Source organism: Tachypleus tridentatus, chromosome 7 (genome assembly GCF_004210375.1).
Source record: "Tachypleus tridentatus isolate NWPU-2018 chromosome 7, ASM421037v1, whole genome shotgun sequence".
Lineage (NCBI taxonomy): Eukaryota > Metazoa > Arthropoda > Merostomata > Xiphosura > Limulidae > Tachypleus > Tachypleus tridentatus.
Genome location: NC_134831.1, coordinates 35,075,519 through 35,100,454, shown reverse-complemented (window position 1 = coordinate 35,100,454; position 24,936 = coordinate 35,075,519). Strand labels below are relative to the sequence as shown.

The 24,936-nt window shown below is 35.1% G+C and overlaps 1 protein-coding gene across 2 annotated transcripts in view; it reads left to right on the top strand.

Moving 5' to 3' along the window:
• Positions 1-23,636, top strand: part of LOC143255415 (uncharacterized) — a 31,957-nt gene extending 8,321 nt beyond the window's left edge. The window contains exons 2-3 of one of the 2 annotated variants that reach the window (XR_013030635.1): positions 21,278-21,936; positions 22,582-23,630. Coding sequence is in view for 1 of the 2 variants with exons in the window: in XM_076511050.1 (XP_076367165.1) it covers positions 21,278-21,554; positions 22,582-22,791 (487 nt within the window). In the remaining variant the exon portion in view is untranslated. Of the gene's footprint in view, positions 1-21,277; positions 21,937-22,581 lie in introns of both variants that reach the window. The other variant, XM_076511050.1, reaches the window with a different exon arrangement.
• The last annotated feature ends 1,300 nt before the right edge of the window (positions 23,637-24,936 follow it).

Here is a 24,936-nt window from a genome sequence, read left to right as displayed (position 1 = left end):
TAATAATAGTTGTAACTTTATTATATATATATATATAATGTGTAAATAATAGTTGCAAGTTTATTATATATACGATGTGTATAATAATAGTTGTAAGTTACTATATATACGATGTGTATAATAATAGTTGTAAGTTTATATACGATGTGTATAATAATAGTTGTAAGTTTATATACGATGTGTATAATAATAGTTGTAAGTTACTATATATACGATGTGTATAATAATAGTTGTAAGTTTATATACGATGTGTATAATAATAGTTGTAAGTTTATTATATATATGATGTATACAATAATAGTTGTAAGTTTATTATACATACGATGTATACAATAATAGTTATAAGTTTAGTATGTATATATGATATGTACAATAATAGTTGTAGGTTTAGTATGTATATATAATGTGTACTGATGAAAATTTTCAGAACATTTATGAGTTTGACCACAGGGAAAAATATATTTTGAGTTTTACACTCAAATATATTGATGAAAGCTGTACATCGTTTCGTTTTTGACCGAACGATTATTCAAACAGACCTCTGATACTTATCAAATGATATAACCAATATCTACCTTTTGATTTGGTTGAATAAACGTGGCTTTTTTGTTTCTCTGGAATTAAGCACACAGATAAACAATGGTTATCTGTGCTCTGCCCACCACTGGTATCAAAACCCATTTTCTAGCGGCTGTGAGTTCGCAGACATACCGCCGTGCCACTGGGAGGGGGGCAAACATATGGCAGTCAGTGGTGGAAAATTAGTAGATCTCGGTTAAGAATATACTTTGATATTTTCGTAATTTTCAAATATAATTTTTAAGAAACAAGGATGTAATATTTTGTTAGGTGGATGGGGAGCACCTACGTTCCAGTTGTGTAAGTTTTTTTTTTTTGTTTGTTTGCTAAAGGGGGAGAATACATTCATGAATACTTAAAGACTCCCTACTACCTTCCTTCTGATTTAATTTCAACAAGTGGTGTCAGGGAAAATGCAAGTTTGAATTCCGTATCAGAGACGTTGTTGTTCTGAATTTTGGATCCCTGGTGATGAATTAAGTCTTTGTTTTAAGGTTTAATCTGTGCTCCGTTTAAACTAGCCAATCATTAAGTAAAAATAAATTTTTCAAATAGATCGTTTCACAGATGCATAACAATATTCTGTTTTGTTTTTCTAAAAATTGTTTGTTTCAGTATAAAGCCACATTGGGCGATCGGCTATGTTCACCACAGAAAATCAAATCCGATATTTTAGTGTTGTATATCGGTAAACTTACAGATTGTCCCAAAAGGGTTTTTTTTTAATGACAACGACTTTAATTAAGTAGGACCGACTCTGATACTTCTACATGGTATTGTACAACTACAGAAGAGTGTATTCGTTGTTGTTGTCTCGTTTTTGTGGTTGTTATTATTTTTAGTCCCAAGACAACTGGGTCACCTTAGATGCTGATACATCATCTCGAGTAGATTTACCTAGCAACGTCCGTCTTATCACCAGACAGTCGGCCCCACTGTAGCAATGAAGGACTGACTAGAGTAGAGGGAAGGCAGCTAGTCAACATCACTCATCGGCAGATTACCAGTCAAGTGTCCTAACCACCAAGTCATGTCAGGTCCCCGTTAGTTGTTACACTTTAATTTTATTGACAAGTTTAACATAAACAAATTAGAAATTTCAACCTGAACACCACCTTATTTACACGCGTTCTTAGAGGTCAGGTCTGCAGGGTTCAGGTATAGCATTTCTAATTTCGAACTACTGACCAAAAGGAAGGCAGCCAGGCTTTCCCCTCATTATTATTTCACTCTCATAGAGGGGGTATAAACAAAAATACATCAATCTTCCAAGTCTTTTCATGATAACAACTGTACTTATATGAATAATAAAGAAATATTAATTAAAGGTCATTACTTGCGGGCCCGGCATGGCCAAGCGCGTTAAGGGGTGCGACTCGTAATCTGAGTATCACGGGTTCGCATCCCCGTCGCGCCAAACATGCTCGCCCTTTCAGCCATGGGGGCGTTATAATGTTACGGCCAATCCCACTATTCGTTGGTAAAAGAGTAGCCCAAGGGTTGGCGGTGGGTGGTGATGACTAGCTGCCTTCCCTCTAGTCTTACACTGCTAAATCAAGGACGGCTAGCACAGATAGCCCTCGAGTAGCTTTGTGCGAAATTCAAAAACAAGCAAACAATCATTACTTGCGATACACAGAGTAGTGGTAGTAACAAAACACACAAATGTAAAATTATTACCATACATGTTAACAGAAGATGAATTACAATAAAATGAAAATTATTAGAAAGCAAACAAAATTATAATTCAAAATCGCTGCATAATATATAATCCTGTACACCCTCGCTTAGCAAATGCCCAGAGTCGCATAACCGAAACCGTAAGAGATCGAAATACATTTTAGCTTCAAGTTGAGCTTTAAAGATATTCACAAAATGAACACCAACACCAAATGATAGAATGTTATTACAGGCAGAATAAATCATAAAGTTAGTTATACCCGTACACAAGGATAACAACCTGAGGTGACGAAAACTCAGCTGGGGTAAAAATCCAACCACAGCCACCTGCCCTTTTTCATGATCCATTAACTCATGGCCTAAAACTGTCTTCAACAAACTAAAAACTAAATTCCACGTGTCCTGTACTCTGGAACATTGGAAAAATAAATGAGTAATAGTTTCTCTAGCAACACCAAAGAAGGAACATAAGCCAGTCGGATGATGAAACATATGAACAAGGCAGAAGCATCTACCGTTATGAGCGCTTTTTCCAGCCCTTTTATAACGCACCCAAAAAACTGAAAGTAGAGAAGATTTTCTATCTGCAGTACGTCTCGAATCCGGGGCTCATGGAACTGGAGCACCATACTCATGTGCCCACGCCCGACTTATAGAAAAGCAAGACAGATATTTGAGTACACAAGAGCATATTGCTTACAGGTGTAGAAGAAAGTTCATGTTTTATGTTGCAGCAGTAAAATGGTGAATAAATGAGAAAAAAAAGAGGATAAAAAGAGGAATTTTTTCATTGTAGCAACTTTAAATATATAGAAAGAGACGGACTTAGAAATAAAACATTTTTTGTCGTTTCCACCTATTTTGATACATTACAATGGTTATATTTTGATAAATAAGCGCAACAAGTTGATAATAGTCGCCTTGGAGTTTAAAAAACCTGTTGTAACAAATAAAAATAGGTTAACTTGGCATACTGCTAGAATGAGTACATGTAAAGATTAGCCTTTCACGTGCCCACCATCTCCCCTTCTCTCTATGTATCAACGCTCTCTTTATTTAGTTGGTGCGGTTTCGTGATGCCTAAAGTTTAAATTCGATGTTAAAACTCAAACACTTCAACATTTTCAGGAATTTGTACACTTAACACATAAACTCATGCGGTTGTAACATATTTCCGCATATAAGCATTACAAGTTAGTAAGGTTGGCAAGTTTTATTAGTGGCATAGCTGTATGTCCGTGGACTGAAAGCGTTAGAAACCGGGTTTCGATACCCATGATGGACAGAGCTCTGCTAATCCTTTATGTAGGTTTACATTTGTCAACAAACTATGACCGAAGGCTACGTCACGTAAATTACCTCAGTCGAAAATGTTTCATTTCTGTGGTATTCAAGAATTCATTAAGATATTTTGATTTGTACTTATAATAATAAAATTAGGAGTATTATTGAACATTTTCTACAATCCATTTATTCTGCGGCTAAAAATGATGATGTCTCTCTGCAGGTAGTCACAATAAATTAAAAACTGTTTGCATTTGTAAATAGATACAGCATATATATAAACATTAAAAGAATATCACGTGATTCCCATCCTAGTATGATAACAACAATATCAGGCGAACGTTATTATATCACTTTATTAAAACCAGTTTTTTGCATAATTAAAGAAACATATTCGATTAAAACGTCGTAACACTTAGTTTACACCAATACAAATTATTACGTCTGTTACGTTTGATAAGAAAGAGTCTGTTTTTAAGTATATTGTAGTAACGTTTTAGAAGGAAGACAATATAATTCAGTCATCATAGCTCTCTTATATTTTTCATTTCTTGTTCTAAGATTCATTATACAAAACGCTTCCAGCTATCGAAACACAACTCGTATTTCAAATGGTCATCATATTGCTTTGGTAAAATAGGTTGTCAGTTTCACCATTGTTATCGTAATGTAGCGTTTCAACCTTGAAGTTTATTCACGTTATGTTTGACAACGATCATCTTAACCCTTGGGATAAGCATTAGCCCTTAGTGATGACTAAATAATATATACGTTTAAAATAACATCATAGCAAACTGACAACTGAAACTATTAAAACAAAGACAAGAAATAAGTGACATTGTGTTTTTGTAGAAACAAAATTCTTGCTAATTAAACTGTGGTAATTTTTCAAACTCGACATATTTTTCATCATTAATATTACATGTCTTTATAAAGCTGGCAATTTTTTCACTATATGATAAACATACAAAGGCTTTCAATAAAGTGATGAAAACTGATTTGCATACATTTTGGGGTTTAAACCCACGTTAAAACAGATTACTTACATCAAAGATTAAGCCCATAAAACATCCACATTTTTAAGAATCTGAAAAATGCAATTTCAGTGCATTGTGGGCCATTTTTGTACAAACGTAATATTTCTATATTAAATAATGTAAACAAAAATGAAGGTGGTAAAACGTGAGGTTACAAAATAACTGCGCGAAAATTTTGGTAAGAAAATGAGGCATGACATTTAATTGTTTTTTTTTTATTTCCGGCTGCCTTAGTGGCCTTCTTTGCATGTTATTTTTGGGCCATAATATAAATATATGTTGTAACCGATTTACTGTTGTACATTTCTTTTAGTGCCTACGCTTGTTTTTATATGGTTTTATTTTTTGCCTGTGACGTATATTATTTACTGTGTATTGACTGTTCTCGAAATTTGTAGAACGTTCTTGTGCATCAACAATGTACTAGGTGTGTATGTAAAACTAGTGATTGACAGCATTGTGATCTCTTCCAAAATCGCTATCACCTTCTCTTAACAACAACAGACAAAGCAAAAACGAATCGATGCAGCTAATATTTAGTTTCAAGTATCTTTATTTCCGTTGATTTAAACAAATTACATTTTTATGTAATTCACAGTAACAGAATCAGGTTATGATGTTGCTCAAAGTAAGAGGATATTTTTTTCTATCTGTATTTTTATTCAATGAAAATTACTGAGATAAGGCTTGAATTCAATTCACTAAGTTAATTTTTCATTCATGCTTACATAAGCCTGAAAATTCACGTTTTCGTATGCTGACGTTGAAAAGTACAAACGTACTGGATTATTGTTGTCGGGCCGGTATAACCAGGTGATTAGGGCGCTCGACTCGTAATATGAGGGTCGCGGGCTCAAATCCCCGTCACACCACACATGCTCGCTCTTTCAGTCGTGGGGGTGTTATATGTACGATAAATCACACTATTCATTGGTGAAAGCTGGCGGTGGACGATAATAACTAGCTGCCTCCCCTCTAGTATTACACTGCTAAATTAGGGACGACTGGCGCAGATAGCCCTCGTGTAGCTTTGCGCGAAATTCCGAAAAACAAAACAAACTTGTCTTGAGTAACTTACAATGTGCCACCGTTTTCGGTTGACTGGTAGTTTGTATACAGCTTTAGCAGACTGAATCGTGGTAGTTTTATTGTCTCGTTTGTCCTATTGTATAAATCAATCAGTCAGAAACATCTTTAAGATTTACGTCTCATGTTTGTATTTATTTTAGGAATCATAGTTTCTCTCTATGAAATAAATAATGCTTCCTAGAAACATTATCAAATAATGCCCGGTATTCATATGCATGTAATATAAAATAAATGCACATTTATCTTGCCTAGGGCCTTATAACCAACTAGTCTTATCTTAGGGGAGCCTTCATTTTATTTTTTTATTTTTTTTTTACTGTTAGCAGAAAGAGTGATGTTTGTTGTTGTTGTTTGTTTTTTTTTCATGTATCACACTTACAGTTTAATGCTACTAATCCCGCCGGTCACCCCTACCACAACAGTGGCCTTGAAAGAGGGCGAGCGTTTTGCTTAGCTCATAGGGTGTACTCAATCATTGAATGAAGTTACATGATTGGTTAAAGTGTCCTCAAAGTAACTGTATAAATGTAACAGCGTGGAGGCGAAGAAACTGAAAGTACGGTTTCTAGTGTATTACGTATGTTGTAGCCTATATTTTGATTCCGTGTTGTTGATAAACCAGAAAGTAGTATTTGTTAATTTCGTGCCAAACTGGACAAGGATTACCTGCGCTAGCCGTCTCTAATTGTGTATTGATAAGCCGGTGGGAAGACAACAGTTAACAGTATCCACCTACAACGCTTGGGCTGATCTGATTAGATAATGCATTCACAGGACGAAAGTGCGGAGCACGATTTTGGGCCGAACCATGGTCTCTCGGATGTACGGTCGTGCACACGAACCAATAAGTCCCACCCAGTTGAACTTGGGAGAAGCTTTACCAAACGTAATAAACATGTCTTTAATACATGAAACGTTTTTCATTTTCGGAAACAGTTTGAACAAAGTTATACAAAGCAAATTATGTTAAAGTGCAGTAGCAAGTTTTTGTGTGTACATAATAAGTACGTGATTTGGTTAGTTCATTGCTGTGAATACCTAGTTTTTGTTTGATAGAAAATTAAGAAGTAAATGGGATTTCTGTTAGATGTAGTTTGTTTATAAAGATAGGCCTGCCACCGAAGATTAGGTATGCTAAAGTAAAACATGAAGAAATAGTTTTTTATTATCGTTTAGTGAAGTGGACTTTCAACTATTCTCGTTATATAATAGTCTAAACTAACGAGGGCAAAATTAGCAACTATTTCAATAACATGTAGTTCTTTTGATCCGCTACCAACCTGCTGCCCCATTCTCATGCTCCTTGCTTGTTTAGCAACAGTTCGTAGGGTTCACCATGATCGTGTTAGAATTAAATAACATTAAAAGTTTCAACCCCTAGAAATTAAACTAACTTTCGTATTCTAGCTTAAATTCCAACCATACAAGGGAAAAAAATGTGACCATTCAATATAAGTATATAATATAATATATATATCTCGGACGAGTTTCCGATTTACGTGTTATGACTTCAAATTTAAAAGTTAAAAGAATATATATGTATCAAATTTATGATATTTGTCAACAAAATTGATACTGTAGTGATTTCTCTATTATATATGGTCTGACATAGCTAGGTGGTTAGAGGCGCTAGAATACCCGTCACACCAAACATGTTAGCCCTTGTAGTCACGTGGGCGTTGTAATGACAGTAAATCCCACTATTCGTTAGTAAATGAGTAATCCAAGAGGTGGCGTGGGTGATGATAATTAGCTGCCTTCCCTCTAGTTTTAAACTGCTAAATTAGGAACGACTAGCGCAGAAAGACCTGTTGTATCTTTGCGCGAAATTCAAAAACAAAGAAAACAAATCAGTTATGTTTATTTTAATATTGACGTTTATTTCGGTTAAATATATATTTGAAAATGTCTGTAACTTGTATTGTTAAATGTGTATTGCGAAATTCCTGCCTATTCTCTTAATTTTTAGAAGTGTAAGAATCAACAATCTTTATTTACGAAAGTCCTAGCTAGTGTATCATTCAGTATTGTTGCCAACTGAACTTTCGAAAACTTTACCCTAAAAGTATATAAATCAACGCCCCAAGAGACAGTTAAATGATATTCATAGGTTGCTCAGTCAGTATACCATAAACTAGTGGTTCCCAAACTTTGAGCCGTGGGATAGCTCAAATTTTCGAGGGAAACACAGCGACATTGACATCTGTCGGACACCGTTCGAACTACTAGCTCGAGGTAGTTCAGTTTTAACTGCATTCCTTTCGATGACGTTCTCGAATGTTTGAGATATGTTTTTGTTTACTTGTACTTTCGGCTACGCCAGTAACTTCTCTAACTTCCTCGTTTCTTAGACTTTGTATATAAATAGTATATCTAAAAGTTTTGGCTCTAGAGTGCATGCTTACAAGTAAACTAAAACGCCACTTAGAGACAAGTTATCCTAACCTGGCTAGTAAATCCCGTGATTATTTTACCAAAAAGTTAAAATAATTGAAAGAACAAAAAGGAAAATTTTTGAAACGAGCATCAATACCAAGCAATGCTAGCGTGCTATAAGATGGCATATAGAGTCGCGAAATGTAAAAAGCCTCGCACCATCGTAGAATACGTGATTTTACTGGCTGCAGTGGATATGGTGAACATTATGATTGAATCTGTGGAAAGACTGCTTTCAAAGGTTCCTTTTTATTCAACAATACTATCAGTCGTAGAATCCAACATATTGCCGAAGACCCCACAACTCGGCTAATTGAAAAAATGAAAGGGTTACAGCTAGATGAGGATGCTCACTTCATATGGTACATACGGTTCGTGAATGGTGACAAAATTGATACTTTTGTAAAAGTATCATTGTAGCATTGGCGTCGGTACCGATGGTGGTCCCTCCATATCTAGCTATTATGGAGGATTGCAGGCACTCATACGAAGCAAAGCTCTTGAAGCACTGTGAATCCACTACATAATTCACAGGGAAGCCCTTGCGTCACAGCGCCTGAGTCCTCCACTGAACCTAGTCCTGCAAAATGTGTTGAAAGTGGTGAACTTTATAAAAACTCGGCCAAAGAAGGCGAGGTTTTTTTAAAAAAACTGTGTGAGGATGTGGGATCTGAGCACACTTCTTTGTTGTACTACTGTAGCTCCCCATAATTGTCCCGCGGGAATGTACCGTCCCGTGTGTTCGAATTATGATAGGAAGTCTTCTCTTATCTCGAAGAAGAACACGAATGTGCTAAGAACTTCTTGAATACTGTTTTGTTTTGTTTTTTGTCAAAATTAACATATCTGTGTGATCTCTTCGTAAAACTGAATGCATTGAATCTCTCTCTGCAGGGAAGTAACACGCACATTTTGAAGGTTTCAGTCTTTAGAAAAAAGTTATTACTCTGGGGAAAACAATGTTTGAAACAATGAATGGAGATGGTAGCAAAGACAGTTTCTCCCTGTTGCAGCAGTTTGTTATATCCAATGAAGTTGATTTGATTCACTAACTAAAATATGTTTTTCAGGGGCAACTAACAGCTCAGTGACTGGTTTGAAAATTACTTTCCAGAAGATATGGAGAAGTTTGCATGGATCCAAGACCCATTCAAGGCTAGGTTTCCATCTGAATTTACCTCAGCAGAAGAAAAAAATCTCATTGAGCTTTAAAAACAAGTCTTTAAAAACAAAATTTGGCAGCATGGAACTAACTGGGTTTTGAATATCGGTGAAATATTAATATCCGCTGCTAAAGCTCAGCGAATCCTAATTCCATGTGCGAAGTCATGTCTCTGCGAAGCTGGGTTTTCTGCGGTTGCTGTGATAAAAAGCAAGTTCCGCGCGAAAATCAATGTGGAACAGGAAATGAGGGTGGTGGTGTCCAGTCTGATTCTAAGATTTGAGAAGCTATGCAATGCCCAACAGGCGTACACATCGCATTAGAAATTATGGTTATTTAAAAATGAAATAAAAATATTGTTTTTCAATTTACGTGTATTATTCTTTCAAACGGCTACAAACATGTTAGGACATAAATACTTAATTAAGTTGTTTGGACCTAACTACTTAATAAATGAAACTGTTAAAGATTTCGTTAACCTTCCCTCCAGTCTCGCACTACTAAATTAGGGACGGCTAGCGCAGATAACCCTCGTGTAGCTCGGTGAGAAATTTAAAACGCCTGCTGTTTTTGTTACAAAGTTACGTATTTATAGAAGTAATGTTTACAGAAATAAACCAGTTTCTTACGTGTACATCCAAAATATCACCGTTTGTGAATACTCTGTATTACTGGGGTTCGACTCCCAGCGGAATAGAAAGTGCAATAGCCTTTTGTATAGCTTTGAAAACCAAATAAGATAGCTTTAAGCATGCCACAATAACATAACTTGTACTAGATAAAATTAATTAGTTGAATGAAGTGTCAGCTTAATTAAGTTAAATTGGGTTTTTGAACATGATGTAAAACTCAAAATACGCAATTTCATTCCAATGACCTCTTCGAAATATAACCATTGTTTAACTTTGATATTTATCTTACTCGTCTATAAATTTGTAAGAACTGTTTAACTTTATAGTCATTTGGTGATAAAAGAACTAGGTTTCTGTAAGTTTATTTTGTATGTGATATCAAATACGTTTAGACAGCTGATTGGTTCTTTATTCAAATCAAAGCAGTTTGGTAACATGCCGCTGTCGTGTTTAATTATTACAGGTGGTAATTGCCTGTTTGATGTATCCAGGGATTACTCGCATATGTATTTTTTTTCTTTGTTATACATCTTCCTACTATATCATGGTTAACATTAGTGAGCTAAAGACTTCTTTTAAGTCAAGTAAGTTATGTGGTACCTTCTAGATAACTTGTCTTGAAGCTATACTATCGTAGACGTTCAATGGAATCACTTGAACTGATTGTATGAGAACAGTTACACGTATCTTCTGCTAGGTAGATCACTGGTAAGCTTCCAGGCTTATAGCACTAAAATTTGGAGCTCGATCCCCATGGCGGGCACAGCGCAGATAACCTCTTAAGTAGCTTTCCGCAAACAAACTGCATCTCTGACACAAACAGGACGTAATAAATGTTATACAATTATGAAAATATCAGTTCTCCTTTACGGTTAAAATTGTATACTATTCGATTATTCGTTATTTAGTAATGTCAATAAACAAGTTAATTATATCATTAGATAATCTATAATTTGAAAGTTCAGTCATCTGTTTTCGCGCGTTTTTGATGTATCAAAATATATATTTACCAAACTTTGCACATGTTACAAAAATACACAGGCTTTCATAGAGTGCCCTAACTTTTACACATGACTATTTATATATACATTAACAAGAAGACAAAGGCATAAAGTAAGGTCAAATACTTTTCCTTTACTGACACGTGCATGTAAAGTTCTTCTATAACCTGCGTGAAGAATGTAACCAGACCCTCTGTCAAGTAATGAAAGTGTGTTAGGAGGTGTGGGGAGAGGAAAAAGAAACATAGACACTTTCCATTATTCGGCTGTAAAACGACAAATTGTTGCTGAGTATGTTTAGTTTATGATCCGTCTCAGTATGGCAGCAGTTTGAAAGTTTAAACAGATTTTATCGAATGATTATACAGTTGCAGAATTGAAGCACACTGTGTTGCATCTGTTGATTACGATAACTGTAACTTTTTAAACGTACTATGTTAGTTCCTTGGACTGACTATATACAAGTACAGGTTTGTAACACATTGTGTCACTTCGTATTTTTGACTATTATACTGTCTGAACTGTGTAACAAGTCATCTGACTACATTGCGTCTCCACTACACTATAAATTACTTGTACTGTAAATAAACATCTTTCAACATTAGACTTGATTTGACATTTTCTTTAAACTAAACTTTAAACAAACACTTGAATTAAAATGTGAAAAAAACCCAACTCCAAATACTCCCTCGATGTAATAAAAGTAATTTCGCTTCACTATAAGGCGCCTCGCTCGAGCTGAGCACGAAAAAAACATCAGTTCTAAGCGTTCGAAATCTGGGTCATTTTTCACTCCCTAGTCAACGGTAAAGTCGCAGAGAATGGGGCCCCACAAAAGATACAAGTAAAATAAACTTGAGTGTTAGTGAGTTTTATGTTAAGGTTTTGAAAATGTATATGAAAAAGAAAATAATTATGATAATAATCGGCTTGTAATACTCGCAGTAACTACGACTACGATTTGTGTGTGTGTTTATTTTCAGCCCAAAGCTACACAATAGGCCATTTGGGCTTTTCAATCGAGGGGTTTCCTTAAACCTCAGATTATAGCGTTGTAAATTGTAACCTTAGCTTTTACCCACTAGAAGACAGCATCATCTAGAAGTTTATATGAAGTATTTGCCTAATATTTCTTAAAGGTATACCTTTCTTGATAAGAAAAGGAAAACAGTCCTCGTCGGCGAAAGGATATTTCAGAAACAAATAGTTCACGTGGAAAATGAAGAAAAATATGATTTACTAGCATAAATACTAATTGTTTTATATAAAAGAAAAACTTTTAATTTAAAAGAGATAGATAAAAAAAATGTTTCGATTATAGAGTCTTTTATTTGTACATGTCCCCCGCTCCTCTTATCAATGAATCAGTTTCTGTATTTACAACAATAGAATCGGGTTTCCATTCCCCACAGGAGATAAACTGTGTAATGCCCGTTGTTTAGCTTTGTTATAAAAATCGAACGACTTGTTTGTACGTTTTAGCACAAAGTCACAAAACAGGAGGGCCCGGTATGACCAAGCGTGTTAAGACGTTCGACTTGTTATCCGATGGTCGCGGGTTCGAATCACGGTCGCACCAAACATGCTTGCCATCCCAGCTGTGGGGGCGTTATAATGTGACGATCAATTCCACTATTCGTTAGTAAAAGAGTAGCCCAAGAGTTGGCGGTGGGTGGTGATGACTAGTTGTTTTCCTTCTAGTCTTACACTGCTAAATTAGGGAGGGCTAGCGCAGATAGCCCTCGAGTAGCTTTGCGCGAAATTCAAAAACAACAACAATACAGACAGGAAATCTGTGTTGTGTTCGCAGCGAGAATCAATTCTCGAGTTTTAGTGTTAACAAGGCCCGAAGTTCTTGAAACTGATAATTCCGATAAAACGTATGTTTATGTTTGTGTATTTTTCTTATAGCAGAGCCGCATCGGGCTATCTGCTGAGTCCACCGACGGGAATCGAACCGCTGATTTTAGCGTTGTAAATCCGTAAACTTACCGCTGTACTTGCGAAGGACCCGACCAACAGAGGCTGTTTGTTAGATATTAAAATATTCTACAATATTTATTTCACACCACTTTACTAATAAAGCGGAGAACAACGTTTCGACCTTCTTAGGTTCACTATAATGTAGTCTTTTAATTTGGTGATATCGTATGTTTATTATTAAGTTTAATAAGTTTATTTGTCGTTGTCCCTAACGCTTAATTACTAATAAGAGGAAAGACAATCGATCGGCTGCGCTTGCCGTCCACCATAAAGAATGAACTGTCACTCTTATAATGCGCCTACATCTTGCAATGCCGGAAATGTTTTGTTTATTGTGCAGATCCGAAATCCAGAGCTCTACCGTAGTACTAGCCTACTGTGTAGATATAATGCACCATTCCTTCGTACTAAAATGGACACAAATTTAAAACGACGTGAAAACCTGTTTTAAAGCAATTAAATGTAACGGCTCAAAATAAACTTCCATAATCAGACCAGTGTTTACAAAAATCGGACAAACATTTTGCTTACAGTTGATATTTCCTTTCCACAGAAAAACGAACTTCACTTGACGCTAATAATCGTAAATATTCTCTGATGATTAGTCTACAATTACGTGGAAAACATTTAGCATAAACGGAAATTGAGTAATTTTGTCGATGACAAGAAAATTTGTTTAGAACATTTATGTAAAAGCTACACGAGGGCTAGATGCGCTAGATGTCCTGAAATTTGAATTGAGAGACTGGAGGGAAGGTAGCTAGTGAACAGCACCCACCGCCAACGCTTGGACTACTGTAATCAAACAGTATAATATGACTAATACTTCTATAACTCATTATGCTCCCAAGGTGCATATTGTATTAATGTGGCAGGTCGCAAACCACGCATCTTTGGATACACTGTTCGGTACGCTAACCAAACTCTGCCCGCTAGAAAGAAAGATAATTCCAGAAAAGGATCAAGCGTGGCTCAGTGACTAGTGTCCAGATTATGAATCTGAGGATCCGCGGTTTGAGGTTCGTTGACACAAAAACGTACCCCGAATCTATGGGCCATGTATGCGCTAAAAAAATGACGGCCAAGTCCCATTATTCAATTAAAGTAGCCCAGAGTTGCCGATGAATATTGTTCGCTGACTGCCTTTCTTGCAGTTTCAGTTCAAAAAATTAGGGTCGGCTAGTGTATTGTGTAGCAATGTCAACAAAAAAGTATGAACTGTGTGAAGTGTTAGAATTACAAGTAACACACCATTAAAATAGACACAAACATTTTAATTACGGTCAATTTATCGCTTCTAAAAGGTTGACTGTGTTTCGACGTTACACCCTTAAATATATGATACCATCGTCTCGTGCAACCCACTCCTGGTAATGACGTTGAGGCCTTAATTAAAAAATTGTTTTTAATTGTGTATCGATTTTAACGGTGGGTGCTATTATTTTAACTTACAAAAAAAAGCTTTTGGTACAGTCGCATTACCGTAAATTCCGGCGTATAAGTCGAAAATTTAACACCAAATTTCAAGTTTAAAAATGCATCCTCGACTTATACGGCGGTGACGTTTTTCATGACATGAATTCTAGTAAATTCAGATTCGAGAAAACCATCGCAAATCAAAATTATATGATATGACATATAGGTATTTATTTATAAAATAGTAAAATACTAGTAATCCTACTCAACATGAGATCGATCAAACACAAAGTCCCATTCCTCACCATTCAAATGGTCATCGTAAGGATCCTCTTCTGGAATTATGTCATGCTCCACTGATGATGAGGGGGATATCGTCATCCTCTTCCCATAACATATCATCCTCCGTACCGTCCATCGCATTGGTAATTGAGCATTTTTTGAATGAGTTGACAACGATTTTTAGATCAATAAAGTCCCAGGAATTTTTTACCCACTGACACACTGTAGGAAAAGATGCAGCACGCATATTTCCGGCGGCAGTGTAAGTTTTTTGACCCGATGCCATCCACTTATTCCACTTGGTGCGCATAGAATCCTTAAATGATTTATTTAACGATACATCCAGAGGTTGCAGTACAGATGTTAATCCACCTGGAATCACCGCCATATCTGTTTTTATCGATTTTAATGCTTTTTTCGTAGTATCCGTTAAATGTGACTTGAACATGTCCCACACTAACAACGATTTGGGTTTAAGCATGGCGCCTGGCCGACGAGCCCACACTTCGTTAATCCATTTGACACATCCACTATCGTCCATCCATCCTTTTTCTTGTACATGAACCACGACTCCTGGCGGAAACTTGTCTTTTGGCATCGTTTTTCTTTTAAATATTATCATAGGCGGCAGTTTCGTTCCATCGGCGAGGCAGGCCAATACGACGGTGAAGTGTTGTTTTTCGTGCCCTGTGGTCTTCACCAGAACTGTCTTTTCTCCTTTTTTGTTAATTGTAGTGTTGCCGACGACATCAAAAAACATGGGCGTTTCGTCCATATTTCCAATGTGAGCCATATCGTATTCATTTCGTTTTCTTTGATTGATGACGAAGGTCTGGAATTGCGTGATCTTGTAGTCCAAATCTTTCGGTAGCTGTTGAGCAATTTTTGTCTTTTGACGAATGACCAGATCATGACGATGCATAAAACGAGAACACCAACTGACTGTTGCCTTAAAATCCATGCTGTCTTCTTTATTCTTAGCTGCCCATTGTAAAGCTTTCAGTCAGATAAGGGCTCTTGTTACGATTCTGCCACATTGACGTTCAGATAACACCCATGTCGCTATTTCCTTCTCTAATCTTGGCAATTTTTCTTGATTTTGACCACGATTCGCACATTTGGTTAAGGGCAATTCTTTGATAGTGTTTTCTGTCTTCCTCCAATCTCTGATCAATTTTTCACTTATGCAATAGTGCCGAGCTGCTGCGCTGTTGCTACTGTCTTTGGCTGCTTGAACGACTTTTATCTTGAATGCTGCATCATATTTCATCCTTCTTCGTGGTTGACTGGACATCTTGCTTGTTTAACGATTTATAATTATTTAAAAATTTGTCACTGAAATTTGTAACTGACATTTTGAAACTGGAAATTGAAACTGGATAGACAGTTAAAAATTCATTCAGAGCCGATTGGTCAGCTAATTTCCTAGCTAAGCATAGCAAGGTTAGACACACCAGATAAAAGAAAATCAATAAATTTGTCTAGACAGGAATACCGTAAGGTGCATAAAACGTGACACTTCTTCTTTTTAGTGAAAGCCTTATTTGTCGAGCAAGCATGTCCTGTTGGCCAATCAACGCAGATTTCTCACTTTACTTTGGCAAACGAAACGTCACGTGAGTGAAAGCGCGGCGAAGCGCACGAATGAGTCAGCAAAAATGAATTCTCAGAACACGTAGTGACAGAACTTTTGCTCTCTATTGTAAAGTGCAAATCTGTTATTTTTATGCTGACCAGAGGCGAGGCGTAGCTAGTCACAGCGGATAATAAGAATTCTTGAAAATGGCGCCGTCTGACAAAGTCTGCTGATGACGCAGTTGATTATTGAATATCACTTCCTTAGTTACACCTCGCCGCTGATGCCGACTGAAATATTCCGACCAAGCGATTTGAGCCAGAGAAGGGGGTCGACTTATACGGCAGGTACATGTCAAAATCATGATTTTTAGGCCAAACTTATAGACCTCGACTTATACGCCACGTCGACTTATACGCCGGAATTTACGGTAATAGGTTTTAGTGAGGAATTGATATTAAAGTAAAGATATTTCATATTAGTTTGGTAAAACCACTGGAACTTTACTGATCATTCAATAACTGTTACGTGTAATATTCTTTAGGTTGCCAAAACTTCACAACTTTATTATTTCTTTCGAGAGGTCAAATTTAACCCTTTCTTCCAACATCTCTAATAGAATGAATCAACTTTGAAAGTTTCGTCACAACCAGACGATTGTTGGAAACTACCAACATCTAAACAACGGGATCGTACCTGACCACGTGGTTACGTGCCTAAACAATGAACCTTACAATTCGTGGTTCGAAAACTTTTGCCTCGTACAAATTCAATCTGCACCTTGGAGTACTGGATGAATTACAAATGTAACAGTCAGATCTCAATTTGAATGGACGAGAGAATCTCAAGAGTTGGCGGTGGGTACCGTGGAACCCAGCTCTCTTTTATAAAGCCTATTTTTCCTTGTGTAGCTTTGCGTGAAAGTTTCAAATACGGCGAAAACAAATAAAAGTGAAGTTTGCGATTTATAATTTTCTTTATATCTTCGAATGAGAATAAAATAAATATTTATTTTACAAATACAAGAACCTTACATGAACTTGTTTCTGAGACGCCTCATTTGGGACGGAAAGTTATCTTATGTTAACGTTTTAAAGAATTCTATAATACAAGATTAATGAAATTGCACTAAAATCAGACGATGTGAAAATTACACCTGAAAGAGATAAAGTGTCCAAAAATTACTGTCAAAACAAAAATCATTTGATCATTCACTCAAACTTCTAAAACACGTTTGATAAAATCCTGCGCACTTGCGTTAATTTACACGTGTTAATTAACAAAACTGTATAATTAATGTTAGAAGAACACATATTTAACACCAAAACACGATACTCTCTAACTAGAGTACTTCGTAGAGGTGGCCCTCTCTTCTTCAAGTCGGGTTATAAGTATTAAAATTGTGTGCTAATTAAACGAATATGTATTCAGTTTCTTTCAGAACTTATGTGGTCTTAGCACAACCTAGTGGTTAGGGCATCGAATCACAAATTGCGGGTTCGAAATGTCGTACCACATATGCTCACTCTTTCAGCCGCCAGGATGTTATAAAATTTCGGCTAATCTCACTGTTTGTCGGTAAAAGAGAAGCCGGTGGGTGGTGTTGACTAGGTACCGCCCCTCTAGCCTGTCACTGTTAAATTCGCGTGGGACAGCCTTATGGGGGTTTGCGCATATTTCAAACCAAATCAGGAGTTTGGAATTAAATATCCATTCACGAATGTTTAAAAACAAATTAAACTTATTGTCCAACAGTCAAAGCTCTATTTGTTCACAAAACAATAGCTAACATTGTATACACATATCGCCTCCAACCCCACATTAACAGAGGCGTTGGTGATGATTCATCAACATTGGTTTCCTGCAGATGGAACGTACTGAGTGACCCTAGTTCTTACTTGTACACATTTGTAACCTTTAACGAAGTGATTCTTAACTGACTTTTTTCTGTCCAACAAATTTAGTCCAATTCTGCGAGCTCTTCAGATAAGATGAAACTTTATCAGTGCCAATAAACGGAGATAAATGTTGGTATTGACAGTTGGTTGACCTACATTAGTCGTTTTCTGGTTTGAAATCATTCTGTTGGTAATTAAAACTCTAAGTATACAGACTAGAAATGAACAGTTAGTCAAGTCCGTGCTATCAAAGAAACTGACTAGAAGTTCATTGTGCCATTACTCAGAAAACTAAACGATGTATCAGATAATTATTGTAGCATATTTTAACACCTAACAAACGATGCATCAAATACGTGATGACAAGAAACCCACTTGAAGTAAAAATGCATCTCAGGGCAGCTGGCATGGGTATTAACACATACTAATAAATTACAGAACAACGTTTCGACCTTCTTACGTCATCATCAGGCTTACAAAGAGTGAAGATGGCCCAAGAAGGTCAAAACCTTGTTCTCTGCTTTATTAGTAAGTGTTAATACCCATACCAGCCATCCTGAGATACATTTTTACTTCAAGTAGGTTTCTCGTCATGAGTGACTACAATAATGTTTTATTAATTACTGTGTTAAACCATGCTGTTATTATTGTACAGGTTCAGAGTCATAGAATCAGTTATATGGTATTTATAACTAATGTTATATAGCTTCTGCACTAAACCACAGTTGGCCTGTACAGATAAATCCTGTTTGTTTTAGATATAGATATTTAATCAAACCATTCTTTATTCCACAAGTGATGAATCAATTTATCTTAGATAAGTGCCAATGAGACATTCTAATGATAAAAGAAGGTGAAAATATCACACACCATATAGTTGTTTCTCATTATAAAATGTCAGCTACAAGCCCATATGTTCACATTAGTTTTAAGTTGCTGTTAATATACCAGTAACTAATGTTTCTAATATATCAATGTTGTAGGCACCATGTTTGTTGTAGTAATACAATACATAATCCTTCTGGTGCATGTTTGTATCATCAAATGTTAGGTCATTTCTTGGAAAACAGACCTTAACATAAGCTTCTGAATAAAAGAATTGTTACCAAGTTAGCGAAAAACGTCGTGAGCAGTGGCTACAGGGTTCAATGTGTGTTATCGAAATGCTGTTCTTATTCATATATGAAATTCACACTGAAGGTTCAGTCAATATTTTTGTACTATAAAGAAAACTTACCAGGCAGTGGATACGATTCATTAGATATAAAATATTAAGTACCTTGATAAGTGAAGAAGCTAATTATAAAGCTTGAAACGGTAAGTGAACATCAATTAATCAAAGAGAGTTTGTTTGATTTCTGTTATATATCTTTACACCTTTTCTGAGTCGCAGTTAATAAAACTAGGTGTTTCATATTGAGTTGTATAATAATCTTGAAAAAAATGGTGAGATATTTATCTAGTCTGATAACGTGTGTTTGGAAAACCAGTTGGATTCTTGTTATATTGTCTAATAAAATAAATGTGATAGAAAACTAGTTGATTTCCTGTTATATAACTATATAATTGTTGTTACAACATAAGTATATAATTATATACTTATTTATATATCAGTGAGAATGGATTCATGAAACTGTGTCTTGGTAATTATCTTAATTGGATTGTAAATACTGTGCTATTAATAGCACTAAATATAATTTAAAGCAGTTAGTTGGTTTTTCGCTGTATAATTTATAAAAATGAGTATAGATGTCCTGAGCTTGTTGGATACCTGTTGGTAGCTAGTTAAATCCACCAGATGGCACTTTGACAGACTGCCATGACAAGCAATTATGACATCGTAGTTCTACAAAATACCCTTTAGTGATACTATGACGTCATCATATTTGATAATTTAAAACGGTGAAGTATTGTTGAAAAAACTACATAAGTTCCTGTTCGATGATCTTTTAAAGTAAGTAACTTAGGGACTAAAGAAACTAACTGAATTCCCTTAAGTGTAATAACTTTACTAGTAAAGAGCTCAAATAATATAATACGCGTTCTTTTTTTCTATGTTATTTACTCGTATAAACTGTAAAAAAATATATACATATATAAACAGTTTGCAACTTTTTAAAGGTTATTACTCAAAATTAGCAGTGTAAGACTAGAAGGAAGGTAGCTAGTCATCACCACCTATCGCCAACTCTTGAGCTACTCTTATACTAACGAATACTGTGATTAACCGTAAAATAATAATGCCCCCACAGCTGAAAGGGCAAGCATGTTTGGTGCAACGGGGATTCGAACCCGTGACCCTAAGATTAGGAGTCGAACGCCTTAACCCACCTGGCCATAGCGGGCACTGTTTGAAATGAAAATGCAATAGAAGTGTTAATACCTATATTAGCCGTTCTGAAATACATTTTTATTTCAAGTAGGTTTCTCGTCATGAAGAAATATTGTATTTATTGAATTAACATTTTAAATATGTTTAATCAAGATTATTGTTGGGCTTAAAGAATTATACACATTACTATTATTGTTAAATTACATTTGAAGTTTTTTTTTCTGTTTTCTGTTACGTAATCGGTAGAGAACGTAAGCTGATTTTAAATACGACTCTCTGTCCTGAGATCCAACTGAAGTGTTCCCAAGATTACGCTACCCTCGGCTTCAAAACATGAAGTTCTAAGATATGACTGGTAGATAGCACTCATTTTGATCTCTCTTGTTGGTTTGTGGTCAGTTACATGTTATCTTCAAGTTCTTTATAATTAATCATTTGATGATATTGGGGTGGAAGAACATCTAACCTCAAAATTCAATTAACGTTTAACTCAATAGTAGGATTCGGTGTTCATTTTTTGCGCTCCAAATTTGGTTTCTGTACTCACACTGCTGTTAGAAACATCTGCTTTCATGAATATAGTATCTTACATACTATGTTGATAGATCTGATTTCAAGCAAGGTATTAATTTGAGATCTCCGACTTTATATGACGTATTATGTTGGTACCTGTGACTTCATGTGAAGTACTACGTTTCATTGTTCGAAACATCATGACTGAATACACTTGTTTAAAAAAATCCATGTAATTATTTGTTGTTTAAGCATGAAAATACAATTATAGTTATATCTGTAACTCATTATCCATAGCTTATTTAATAATAATGTGTATTTTAATGGTCTTGAAACACGTGATTCTTATTTATTTACTTTCTGTAATGATCGTGCAGCGTTCTTTTTTGTTTCTACAACTGGAAAGAAAAAACTCGGGAAGAACAGAATGTTTTGAAAAACCGTGTCGAATACAAACAGCTTGGTGCTGAAAAGATAACCACTATTGAATTGGATATATTGGAGGCTATGCCACTGATCCCGGAATGTGAGAGGAAGACCCCAACAAAGAACGTTAAGAAGACAAAAACTAATATACTAATAAAGCAAAAAGAGACCGAACGAACAACCCTGGAGACGATAAATGAAAACGACCTGGAAGAAAGGAATACTTTGGTTCGAAATTCAATTAACTTCTCATTCATCTTACGTTATAATTAATACTTGGTACAAGTAAATTTACAATTTTACAGTTAAAAACATTTCATTTTAAACTACGTGTGCAATATCAAATAGATGTTGCATGTTTAAAATCAGTGTTGTTAATACCTTGGGTTATCCCCAACTACTTAAAAAGATGCATTCAGAGAATCTTTAATGTTCAGAGTCGTTTGAATACATGCGATTTTTCTTACAAAAGAGACCTACACTTTTGAGGTCTGATAAGTCTGTATGCCAGTTCTGGTGAATCACCTCTTCTTCAGTCTTAGTACATATTGGAAGACAGTTACCATCCATTAAACCGAAGCCAGAACCAAACGTAACAGTATATGATAGTGTAAGTAGTACGCATTACCTTTTCTTATGTCCATTGCATTAATAACATCTGGAAAACATAAAGATCAGAATGCCTTTTCGTAATTTTTCATTCACATACATACTACTACTACTGATTTAGTGAAATATCCAGTTCTCTTCTTTTGAACTTTACTAAAATTATTAAATATTTTAAAGCAATATAAAGTGCGTGGTTTACTCCACAGTTGCCAAAAAAAAGTTTTCAAACTATTTCTCTCTGTAACATAAAGTAAATAACCATTTTTTTGCAGTTCAGATCACATAACTTTTCGTGCTTAACTTATATAACAATAAATTGAGTAGAACACTTGACATTTAATTATAATCGTACTTTCATCTTGTCTAGGCAATGATATAAACAATTTAGTTATCCTTTGTGAACGTGCAAAATATAAAGGGAAAACAGTATTTAAGTTATTGTCTGCTGTATATTATTCTTTATTCACTACAATGTTTGAGATAGTTTTCCTAGTTTCCATAAAACATTTATGAGATGGCTGAAACTAATTTCTTAATTTGTAATTTTCATAGAAACATTTATTTAATTTTATGCATGTTATAGTGAAATGATTACTTAAATTTTGAGTGTTGCGCTACTAAATATAATTATATTCTACATCTTCAGAGAGGAACACCAGCGTCAAAACAAGCAAAAGCTATCGAAAAACATATCCAGCGACCTCTGTCTTATAGACATGTGAAAAATCATGATGAACTTAGTATTGTTAAACCTAACAGTAAACAAGGACATCTCAAGGGAAACGTTGTTATTCTCATTGAAAATTCTGACAGCCAAGATACGTTTATCATTGGAAAAACTCGGAAACCAACCTGATTTTTCTTCAAAACAGCGAAATAGAATTAATAAACGAATTAAAATAACCGCCAATGTTAATAAGTTCTATGGGAGTTAAGAGAAATCAACATGGCTTGAATGTCCACACTGTACAGTTACACGAATGTGATTGATACTTACAAAATTGCACAAAAATTTTAAATTCAATATCATTGATATTATTGGTTTATCAGAAACTTACGTAGTAATATAGCTATTTACGTTTATGTACAAGTAAATTAAATATAAACTTTGAAAACTTAAAGTTTTAACATTTTATCGGAACATTCATAACTGTTATTGAAATTTAAGAGACTGTGGCTTCAGTTCAACAATTCACAAGCGTTTCTTTTTTATGTTTTTTATGATTTTCTTTTTTGCAGTATTTACTTATTACAATATATAATGCTAAAACTTGTATAAAATATTAAACCAAAAGTAATGAAATCTTTGTTTACATATTTTTCGCCCATTTAAATGTAACACCTATTATGTATTAAAAGCTCATTTCGGTACTAATTGTGTGTTTGTTTATATTGTTTGTAATATAGTTCTAAGTCAATGGTTCCCAACCAGGGGTATCTCGCACCATTTGGGGGTGCGAGATAGCGTTCCAGGAGGTGCGAGATAACATTTGTTTGTTTTTTTTTATATTAAGGGTACTGTCCTATATATTAAAAAATTATGTTCGATTTTTGTTTCTTATTTTTCTTGTTACAGACGTAGCTGTTTACCTTGTTACAAGAAACTATCGTTTCTACCGTCACCGGCGCAGACCGAAATCTTCAAATTCAAAGAAATTTAATTTCATGCATGGATGAAAATTTATTTTTTGTAGGCCATGTGGGGTTTATGCAATTTTTAGTTTCTTGTAATATTTTTTTCTTTTCCAAATGTTTCGTTTTTGTTTATATATCATTAAAAACTAATCATAAAAATTTGTTTTGGCCACCTTCACCTTTCTTCTTAAATAAATAATTACTGTGTGGGGTGCGAGAATATATTAAAATTTTTTAGGGGTGCGGGGCATACAAAAGGTTGGGCACCAGTGCTCTAAGTATATTGAATGTCACAATATACGTCTAGCAATTCACAGCTGTTACACAAAAATTTATATGCAACAATTTTCACTGAAACGCAGGATTTACACGAGCTTCTTCAATTTCTACGTTTAATGTGTTTGACATCGTTGATTACTTCGCTTAAGCCACGTATTGGTCCTTCAATTATTACATTGTTTTCAGCTTGTGACATTTATAATTTTCCTGTGCTTTCTCTACATGTTGAACTACGTATTAATTATACATTTTCCGTAGAATTGTTGTGATATGCCTGAAGCATATTTTATTCTTATCCTACAGTGTATTTTTATTGTACTCAGTGATTAACATGTGGCACTGTTAAGATATAATTTACATGCACCATTTTCGGTTATTAAAGTGTTATTGACATGTGTCATCTTTCAGATTGACGTGAAGCTATTAAAGGTTGCGTCACACTGATTGATACAATTTATGCCTGAGTACAATAAACTAAAAGTTAAAATACATTTTTACTTCGTGTCCATCAGATGTGCTAGAATTCCGAATAAAGATAGCTTAATTGACTATCAACCATGGTTAACTAGTTCACGTGTTTCACGTACACGTACATCATGTCATCTGCATAAAGAACAAGATTTTTTTCATCATCTGATAACATGGAGACATGTTTTGTTTTCTAGAAAAGGACGCCGGTCTTCTGTTGGGAGTTCGTATTTTCAAAATTAAGGGTTTCGGTTAATTGATTGTAGATTGGGCCCATCTAGAAAGTCGATCAAAGTGCAAACAGGCAACTATGCTTTTAATCTGTTTTTGTAGAACTAAATACAACTTGATGCAGAATTTTACGACTGGACAACATTCTTGGAGTGTAAGTTAATAATCAACTAGAACTTTCTGCACTCTTATCATCAGTTTTACTATAATCAAATTCAATACACGTACTTTGCCTGTAACTAAGTTGTTGCTGTAGTGGCTGGAGTCAAAGATATCCTCTTTTTTGTAGTTGTTTGCTTTTAATTTATTCGTCATAACAGGAAATGTAGGACAAAAACTTAATACAATTCATCACACGATAAAACGAATCTTTTATTATTTTAAGATA